This window comes from Centrocercus urophasianus, unplaced genomic scaffold, assembly GCF_019232065.1.
Source record: "Centrocercus urophasianus isolate 14NV4802_14NV808 unplaced genomic scaffold, USGS_Curo_1.0 seq_14, whole genome shotgun sequence".
Lineage (NCBI taxonomy): Eukaryota > Metazoa > Chordata > Aves > Galliformes > Phasianidae > Centrocercus > Centrocercus urophasianus.
Genome location: NW_024884586.1, coordinates 9,165,917 through 9,175,843, shown reverse-complemented (window position 1 = coordinate 9,175,843; position 9,927 = coordinate 9,165,917). Strand labels below are relative to the sequence as shown.

The 9,927-nt window shown below is 49.5% G+C and overlaps 1 protein-coding gene across 1 annotated transcript; it reads left to right on the top strand.

Annotated features, from left to right (window-relative positions):
• The first annotated feature begins 48 nt into the window (after positions 1 to 48).
• LOC122157794 (malignant fibrous histiocytoma-amplified sequence 1 homolog) lies at positions 49 to 9,881 on the top strand. The gene is made up of 11 exons (XM_042813915.1): positions 49 to 2,191; positions 3,125 to 4,001; positions 4,581 to 4,872; positions 5,968 to 6,154; positions 6,888 to 7,078; positions 7,166 to 7,653; positions 8,437 to 8,594; positions 8,816 to 8,975; positions 9,059 to 9,129; positions 9,509 to 9,615; positions 9,742 to 9,881. Exons 1-11 carry the CDS (start codon positions 2,173 to 2,175, stop codon positions 9,757 to 9,759), a joined length of 2,568 nt encoding a protein of 855 aa, XP_042669849.1. The 5' UTR covers positions 49 to 2,172; the 3' UTR covers positions 9,760 to 9,881.
• The last annotated feature ends 46 nt before the right edge of the window (positions 9,882 to 9,927 follow it).

Below are 9,927 nucleotides of genomic sequence, written 5' to 3'. Positions count from 1 at the left end.
ATGCACACATTAGGAGTACTCTGTTTCTTGAGGATTGGAGTTGGATAAGTGATTGTTCCTCCTAGGAAGGAGGAGGAGGACTGCTTTTCTTCTCAACAAGCAGGAGGTCTTGCATGTGTAATAACTTCATCTGGCTTTCTTTAAAAGCACCCCTTGTTCACATGTACTGCAGAGCAACCAATGTTTAAGTGATCCTTTGAAATACTTAGAAATACATTCAACACCTTTCTGCTTTTGCCTGTGTTAGGAAGAGGGAAAGCATTAAACAAGGAAGCTGAAGAGAAGAATTGCCTGTTTCTTTCCAAGGGAACTACATATGAATATAGCTGGTCTGCTGGAACACTTAGCAGTAATTCTGAGTGCACATGGAAACCACCTTCTTTGGTCCTGCTGCTCATCTTACAGAGAAAACAGGCTCTCTGGGATGATTGTTTCATCAAGCACTTTTTCAACCTGTATTTTTCCTGATGAGCATGGGATTAACTCACAAAAAAATAGCAAGACCCCTCATCTGTTGCTGACATTCCTGACTCTTCAGTGAGCTCTGATCTTCTGACCTCTATCATGAGGTTTCTGAGAGGTTTCTACCTGCATACTTGCATAGTATAATTTTGACTGTGCTGGGTTTGGGCTTTGTTTTTATCCCCAATCTGGCCTAGCAAAACACCTCACTGCCACGTTTCAGCATCCTAAGATGTGCTGTTGATGAGCCCAGAGCATTTTGGGGTAGTTTTTCCTGCTCTGTTCTTCGGATGAAAGTATAAATAGAATATGAACAAAGAATTAGTAAGTTCTGGGTTCCTTTGAAAATTTTGGAATGAAGCCTCTTTTTTGGCATACTAATTCTCCTTAGTACCTCAAGAGAATTTATCTGGTAGAGAAGTCTTAGTTTTAAAGCTAAACTTTTTCTCCAATCTATATCTAATGGGTAGGTATGGGATTGTAAATAGAAATGCTGCTTATAGAATTCTTGACAAAATAAAGTTCAGAAACCTTTGTGGCATTGTTGATACAAGAGGAGAGCTTGATCTACATTGTGAATATACTTAAATTGAAAATGAAATGCTTTTGGGTTGTCGTAGGAATGACTCTGGAGTAACCCACATACACAGAGAAGGGCAGCTAGTGTGAAAAATAAGGTTTAATTAAATAATGGAAGCAACTATGCTCTTGGTGAGAGAGACCATAACAAACACTCTGGTTTCTCCTCAGTCTGATTTTCTGCATTAAATGTTTGGTGGGTCGTAGCCTTGAATTAGCAGTAAAGATTGCACCCTGGCACAAAGATATATCAGCAGTGTATCTATTGTTAGTGCTGTTATGTTTTAATGACATCTGCACCTCCATTGCCTAGGAGAGCACTGAAAAACCCACACTGCAAATGCTTACCCTTAAGTTATGTGAGGAAGAATACTGATTCTTTCATTCTATCTACTGTTGAAAATAAACTCATGAAATTGCCCCACTCAGGGGCTGGCTTATGCTGAGAAACACACCTAAAAATGCCTTTTCCAACACGTTACACAAATTATTTTTCTCGTATTCTGTTGGCATTCTTTTTGTTTTCTGCCTTCCTTGGATTGGGTGCTTCCACCTACTTAGTGGAAGAAGTTCTGTTTATTGAATGCATGCCACAGTTGGGTAGCAATGTAACCTGTTGCTGTCCTTCCCCTGCTTGTCATCACCACCAATGGAGGTTGACTTGAGACCTGCTCCCACGTGATCTTCGTCACGTAGATGACTTCTAGAGTGACTCTGGGAGAGGAGATCTTTGTAAGAATGAGCTCTCTGAGTTTTTGTGTAGTACTATTGAAACAATTAAGTTGCTATGCAGTTTTGCTGTTTTTCTGTCTGAAAAGAGAATGCAAATAGTGGAGGGCCTGAGAAGGGGTCGGCTCCCAAGTCCTCGAAATTCCAGGCACTTAGTAATAGGAGACTGGGATCCCTTCCTCCTGCTACTTGAGCATGGTGAACGAGGGCTTGGTTTCTGCCCAGGGGTGCTTGGGTTATTAGGAGCTGCCCTGCGGATGGATGGAGAAAGAGAGGGTGGTGTTGCCAGGCAGAGCACAGGGAGGAGGGGAGCCAGGCAAGAGGAGGAAACGAAAGGGAGAGGCTGAGCAAACGGAGGATCCAGCCTGAGCAAAGGGAGGATCCAGTGGGTGCTACAGAGCCATGGCCCAGCCCAGAGCCTGTGAGTAGCTGCCCAGATCTTTGTGCTGCCCACAGGGCCTGAGTCAGGTGGTGGTGGGGATTCTAGGGCTTATCTTTCTAGAGGAAACGGAGGAGAGGTACTTGGAAGAGGGTCAGAGCTTGCTTTCCAGTTGGGCTGGGTGTTCACTCTAGGTTTAGCTGGTAGTGATGAAAGCTGGCGAGTCACTCCTGAGCAGGACATCTTGCACAAGGGAGTTCTGTGTCGGCATTGTCTAGCAAGGAAGTGAAACAAGGGAGAGGAGAGCAAGTTCAATTGTGTTTTGTTCTGGTGTTTTGACATCCTCATCCCCTAGCCCTAACTCTCTTCCCACGTGCAAAATCTTTAATTATCCCCTTCTGGGGCTGCCCGTAGCCCATCTGCAGCTCCCTTTGCCTGTTCTCTGGAAAACCCTCACTGTCCCTGCATTATTCCCCAGCGTCAGGCTGGGCAGCAGCAGCAATGAGAGGAATTGCAGCACCCATCTGGAGGGTGAGGATGTGAGAGAGGAAGTGTGTTCACTATCCCTGGCCTCAGCACATCACCCAGCTGCAGGCTGGATCTGGGGCTGAGCGGCAGTGGGAGGGTGAGTTATTTGGAAAGCAGCTCCATCCTGCTGGCCCACAGCTGAGATTAGGATAGATGAACGCTACTGATGTTCTCGTAGTGAGAGCAAAGCTGTTACTGTGGCTCTTGGATTTCTGGTCAAAGTCTGGTGGGCACCATTTCTTCTACCACTGTGTGTGCTTTCAGGCCCAGACAAGATCCTCTTGCTGCGGTCATGCTGTGCAGACAGCTCTTGTGTTTTACTTCTGCTTTTCTGTCTCAAAGTTTTGCCAAGCTCAAGGTCTCAAGGGACCGGATGACCCGCAGCCATAGGAGTGAAAGTGTCTCTTCCAACCGGTCCTTACCTACCCTTTCTGTCCCACATGCCAGTTCAGGAGCAGGACTGTTTGCGGGAGGTGACGCTCTCTACCCAAAGGCTGCGGGTGCTGCCTCCAGCAGTCCTCAGTAACCCTGCTCTGGAAAGCCTTGACCTTGACAGGAACAAACTCAGGAGCATCACCGGCATTTCCAAACTTGGCAACCTGAAGAAGCTCATCGTATCCAAGAACGAGATTGTGGACTTTCCCAATGAAATCCAGAGCCTGGTCTATTTAGAGAAGCTTGAACTGAATCAGAACCAGATCCGAGTCATCCCAGAGGGCATCTTCTGCCATCTCCCCAGGCTTAAACACTTGCGGCTCAACAACAACCGCCTTGGTGCTCTTCCCAGGGACCTGGCAGCTTGTCGAGACAGCCTCCAGTACCTCAACATCTCCAACAACCTGTTCCGAACCTTCCCCCAGCCTGTCCTGCAGCTGGCGAACCTACAGGAGCTCCATGTGCAGAACAATGCCCTTCGCCAGCTCCCCAGGGAGCTCTTCCAGGGACAATCCCTGAAAATGTTCAAGGCCAATGGGAACCCGCTCAGGGAGCCACCCAGTGAGGTCTGTGCTGGTGGCATCCAGCAGATCCTGAATTATTTCAGCCAGCTTCAACACGGTTCAGGGCAGGAGGACAAGAGGATCAAGACCATGTTCCTGGGTGCCTCGCTGGCTGGGAAATCTACCATCTGCAGAAGCCTGAAGCAGAGGCAAGCCAAACTGGTGCCCAAGGAAGAGCGAACAGTTGGCATAGAAATCAGTGAGTTCCGGCTTGAAGACTTCACCTTTCTCTTCTGGGACTTTGCTGGCCAGCTGGAGTATTACATGACGCACCACGTGTTCATCACACCACAGGCACTCGTCATCCTTGTCATCAACCTCCACATGTAAGACCTGAATTCAGGGGAGAATGGGAGAAGGAAAATGTATCTGACTTGGGTAACCTTTCCCCTTCATTTTCCACTGCTGATGCCATATCCATTGCACCTAGATAAGTGCTCTTCTTTCAAAAGCTTTAACTAGCTCTCTGTCTCCTTCTTTTGGTAGACCACACATTTTATTAAGCCACCTTACAAAATTCCTCCCTTTTGAGTCACTAGATGTATCTTAATTTGCGACAAGTGAATTTATATGGTTGTCATCTTTGCTTTCTGCATTCTCAATGCCTCTACATGGCTTCTGGTGCTCCCTGAAAATTGAAAGAGGATCAAAATTGGGCTTTTTGGTACGGAGAAATCCTGTTCCCATCCATGACATGGGAGGAATCTGCTACAGGCCCCAGCTTTTATTGGCTTAGACTAAGGATGGGCAACTTAAGGATGGCCTTGGGTATGGTCCATGACAACTTAGGACATGTGAGTTCTTTTTCAGCTAGTCTCTGGGACAGCACAGGGTGCATGGTTAAGCCTACATTTCAGGAAAAGCATTAGATGTGAACCTGGAATTTTCTTTCTCTTCCTCTCCAGGTACCAGACTAATGATGATGCTTTCAAGGATCTTGTTGGCTTCTGGATCAACAACCTGTTCATGCGAGTCCCAAACTCTGTGGTGCTTCCTGTGGGAACCCATGTGGACTGCTGTCAGAAGCAAGAGGTGGAGGAGAAGAGGTCCAACATCATGGCCAAGATTGCGGCCATGCTGGCGGAGAGGAAGAGCAACCTCACTCACTTCATCAACAATCTGGAGGACAGTGAGGAACCTGAGGTTTATGTGGACCAGTGGGAGAGGCTGAAGGAGATGGAGAGTTGCACATTAACTGTAGGGTTGAGATTATTGTGGATTTACTGCAGCTGGAAGGGGAACTAGGCAAGCTTGCAGGATTTGGGCTTGCTCACATGAGCAGGTTTAGCAGGGTAATTGATGAAGAGGTGGCACTTCATGGTCTGCCTTTAGCTCACACAGCGTACTAGTGGGGATGGTTACCCTTTACTGACAAATCAGGCACCTAGTTACTGCAGCAGCTCCATGGGGTTGGGATGGAGGTGGCAACATTGCATACTGCTGTAACTGCTGGTTGTGACCTGCTGGTTCCTTTCCGCTGCTCTCTGATGGATATCTCTGCTCATGGCTTGTAGGAAGGGCCTGGGGAGAAGTGAGGCAACTACATGTTGCATGAAAACATATCCACCTGATTTTTATCAGCCTAGTTCATTACTCCTTCAGTAGTGGAGAAATAGGAGAAAGAAATTTACTTTTCAAACACCATGGTGCAGGTGGATGGTTTTCTGGGACCACTGCAATACAGAAACAGAGCTATAATCATAGGATTACAGAATGGACTGGGTAGTAGAAGACCTTAAAAGTCCATTCAGTTCCAACCCCTCCCATGGGCTGGGCTGCCACTCACCAGCTCAGGCTGCCCATGGCCCCATCCATCCTGGCCTTGAGCAGCTCCAGGGATGGGGCATCCACAGCTGCTCTGGGCAGCCTGCGCCATGGCCTCACTGCCCTCATGGCAAAGGTGATGGAGGTGCCCTTTACATGGAAGGGATGCTGTGCCCAGCTGTACAGACTGTCCTGTCCTTGTAGACTGACAAGGGAGGCTAGGTTGGAAGGGAATCCGGGATGTGTCTGAAGCCTACTCTTACTGAAGCTGAGCCAGGTGATTGCTCAGCATGCTGTCTATATACTGTGGCAACTGTCCAAAGATACCCAGCCTCACTGGGCAAACAGATAGCTGCTTGGCTTTCCTCAGCTGGGTATCCAGCATTTTGCTGAATGCCTACTGGCAAGCACCTTGCTCCACCTCCTTGGTGGCCTCTGAAGCATGAAATCCGCCTGTCACCTCACTGGCTACTACCACAGTGGTAGCTGCTGGCTTTGCTTTTGGCAGACGTGCTTTCTCTCTTTCAGATCTTAGATCTGGTTGCCGTCAACTGCAGAGATCACCGTGACATCAAAAATCTTGAAGCCACAATTCTGGCTCATGTGAAGAATGAGGAGCTATTCCCTGAAGTTGTCCGTGTGCTGCCGCCTGTCTACCGGGAGGTAGAAGCTGCCATTGTGGACATCACCCAGAGTGAGGAGATGGCAGACCATGGTGAGTGCTTCCTCATCCCTCACCTTGCTGCTTTTCTGAGAAGGACAGGCCCTCTGAAGTCCTTCTGTGTGTGGTGGTGGCATTGCTGCTGAAGATCTTGCAGAAGCAATCATTGTCATTGCCTGGCTTTGTCTGATGCAGATTTGGGTTGGAAGGGACCTCAAAGAGCACATAGTTCCAACCCCCTGCCATAGACAAAGGCACTTTCAACAGGCCCAATCAACCTGGCTGTGAACACTTCCAAGGGATGGGACATCTGCAGCTTCTGTGGTTAGCCTGTTCCAGTGCCCTGAATCCTCAAACAAGGAAGGAGTTCCTATTATCTAATGTATTGCAAGCATCTGACTCCAAGGCCTAGGGAAAAGCAAGGAAAAAGGGCAAGTTCTTCTTCACACAAAGGCTCTGCCAGCATCTGTCAACCTGTGGATGGAGGAGCTTTCAGCTGGCAGTATAGTCTGTGATGTTGTTCTTTCTCCCCTTTGCCCTGTATAAACACTTTAAGTTCATGGTATCTTGCAGGAAGGAGACGGACAGCTTTAATGTTTCTATTTGGCTTCCAAACCTATGTCTTGCAAATTCTATTTAACGCATATCTCTGATCTCAACTGCTACCTAGGGACAGTGTGACATTGGGCCCTGCTGATGCGTGTTGGCCCTGAACAGCAGCCTTTGACTGCTGGCTTGGCTGCTGCACTCCACGATGGGCATGCTGAGCACCTACATCTCCCTCTAGGCATGATGGACCTCCAGTACCTGCTCAGCGAACTCTCCCAGCGGGAGCACCTGGCCAACCTGGACAGAGAGCTCCTTCAGGATATCCTGCGCTACCTCCACCGCATTGGCCTTCTCGTGTGGTACGAAGAAATCAAGTACCTGGAAAGCACTGTCTTTCTGCAGCCCACCTTCCTAATAACTACGTTCAAGGTGAGCATGGGGAATATGACCCTGCAAGGCCCAAGCTTTGCCATGCTCCTCTCATCACGCCTCTAATTTCTCTCTCTTCCTGCCCAGCTCCTTGTGAGGGACCGCCTGGTCCAGCAGCTGGAGAGCATCTCTGTGGACGCGCTGATTGCGGAACATGCCACCATCAGGGACAGGTCCAACTGGGTGTGGGCCTTCAAGTCAAAGGCAATGCTGTGCCACCAGGCAGTGCGTGCTTTGGTGAAGTACCAGCTCTTTTCGGAAGGGATGCAGGACATCTTTGAGGAGATCATGGGGGACAGGACCCGCAGGGGGAAAGGGAAGCTCTTCAGCCTCCTGGAGCACTTCGAGCTCTGCCTGGAGGTGAGGCAAGCCAAAGCACTCAATCCTCAGGCCAGTGAGTTTGTGCCCGGGAAGACATGGGAGACAACACAGGACCAAAGTGAGTCCTGGTACTTGTTCCCAACCTACCTAAACCAGACTGAAGAGGTTGCTGAGGTGTGGGGAGGAGATCACCATGAGGACCTCCACATCCGTACCTACTTCTCACCTGAGATACCTGAGGGCTTCTTCCACAGGTGCGCAGTGTTGTCCAGCCCCCTGATGAAGCCATTGGCAGGCCGCTTACTGGGGTTGGTTGGGTGCAGAGCAGGTATGATCATCAGCAAGCCCTCAGCTGTTGAGAACGTAACAGCCACAGCGTGAAGCTAGGACTCAGGAGATCAGGGTACAGTCTTAGCCCTGTCCTGGACTTGTGGAGCCCTGCATGAATCACTGTGATGTTCCTCATCCAGATGCAAGCAAGGATAATGATCCTTCTGTTTCACCTGCCATCCGGGGTGGGTTTTTGCAGGCCGTAGAGCTAGTCTGTGCCAATCCAAGCATTATAGAATCACGGAATGGATTGGGTAGGAGGGGACCTTAAAGCCCACCCAGTTCCAACCTCTTGTCATGGGCAGTATTGCCACCCACTAGATCAGGTTGCCCAGGGTGCCATCCAGTCTGGCCTTGAATGCCTCCAGGTCTCACAGTCCCACTAGAACAGAGTGTGGAGAAAAGCCTGCTTTCCTCTGGGACTGGACCACTTACCACTGGGACTCTTCCAGTTTCTGGAAGACCTCCTGTCATTGTAGGGTTCTTGACTTGTATTTGGGGCTTTATCAAACAACCAAACCTGGAAGCAGCTCTTGCTTTAACAGGCTGCTCCTGCTGCTTGAGCCATGGTCCTCATTCAGCTTCTAGCTCTATTTTGACTAAAACTGGTTTCATATTTTTCAGGTCATCTCATTGCCACATTTTCTCCCACTGTGGGATATAAATGGGGAGGAGGGTGGTTAAAGCCACAGGCAATCTCTTCGCAGGTTCCTTGTGAAAGCTTGCTCCTTCTACTCCACGCATTGGGTGGCCAAGGCAACCTGCCTGCTCATATGCAATGGCAAACCTCTGCTGATTAAAGAGAATAACCAGCGGGCATACAGCTACCTGGAGCTGAGATGCAGGAAGCCAGCAGGAGCAACAGGTGGGGAGCACCAAGGAACAGGCAAAAGGCCGTCTGAGGGAAGTAATTTTCTTGATGCCTCTTTAAGTTGACCTTGAAGGCTGCCATGGTTTGGTTAAGATGACAAACTGTGGTGGTACACCTGATCTGGTGGTGGTTGGCCACAATAAGGCTGGAAGCAAGTTGTGTGGCTCCAATATTGCTGCTGTGGGTAACCATGCCTCTCTCCTTTTGACTGGAAGCATTCCAGCTTGCTTGGGACTTCCTCGTGGCGGGTATGTTTATCATCCAGAAGCTCTCTGAAGAGTGGCCAGGGCTGCACGTATGTGTGAAGACCCCTTGTCGCACGGCCGGCTGTCCCGCAGAGCTCATCTGGCCAGATATGGATGGCAAAACCCCCATGTATGTATGTGCTTGCTCAGCACAGAGGGCTGGAACCTGATGGGTGCTGTTGCAATGTCAAACTGGGGCTTTTTCCTTCATAGGACAAAGGAAGATGTTAAAACCTGTGGAACATGTGGGCATCGGTTTGGTGTAGAGCTGCTCTTACCCAAAGGTGAGGCTGGTGGTGGTGGAGCAGAGCTCTAGTCGGAAGGAGGTGGGTGATGGTGGTGTCCTGTCTTGGGCTACATGGGAAGGCAGAGCCCCAGAGCAATCTGACCACTAGTGGGGAATTAAATGGGCTGCACAGAGATGAAGGGGCATATCTAGTGCCTCTAAGTGGTGAGGAGTTTGTGTCCAGTGGAAAATGCTGGCTCCCCTTCTGGAAACAGGTACGGCAAGCAGTTCCTCTCCATGGGCCAAAATGGTTAACATTGGCTGTCCTGGCAGCAGCAGGGCTTCCTGCTTATTCTTAGGGGAATAACAGCTCAACTGCTGGGTATACTGGAGCTGAGTTGCTTAAAAGCTGACGGTCCCTTTCTTTGTCCACACAGTGCCTGGGCAGCCAGAAGCACCCCCAGCACAGCCCCCTGTCCACTACTATGTGACCAGCTACGGCACCACTACCTTTGGGCCCAGCAGCATCCACGTCACCCGGCAGGTAGGCTGTCCCCTGCCCTTGCTTCTGCCCTTCTGCCACACTCTTATGCCATCCTCCTCAGGCAGCCCCACACTGTAGATCATCACCTGGATGGCCTCTCTCATACAAGCACTTTGTCTCTTTCAGAACATCACCAGTGAGTGACTGCAGGCCAGGGGGGAGGAAAGCTCGAATGGAAGACAAAAGAATTGTTTTTCAGCTGAAGTCAAGCTCTCCTCAGCACACTGAGCTTACAAGTACTGCTTACATCCTTACTGCAGGGCAATAAATGCATAAATGAATGTGCTGACTTGCGATGCATAAAGGATACAT

Excerpts from the sequence above, each read along its gene's own strand:
- LOC122157794 (XM_042813915.1), top strand. Across the intron at positions 4,873-5,967 it reads TGGAGAGTTGCACATTAACT|ATCTTAGATCTGGTTGCCGT; the intron begins GTAGGGTTGAGA and ends TCTCTCTTTCAG. Across the intron at positions 8,595-8,815 it reads GAAGCCAGCAGGAGCAACAG|CATTCCAGCTTGCTTGGGAC; the intron begins GTGGGGAGCACC and ends TTTGACTGGAAG.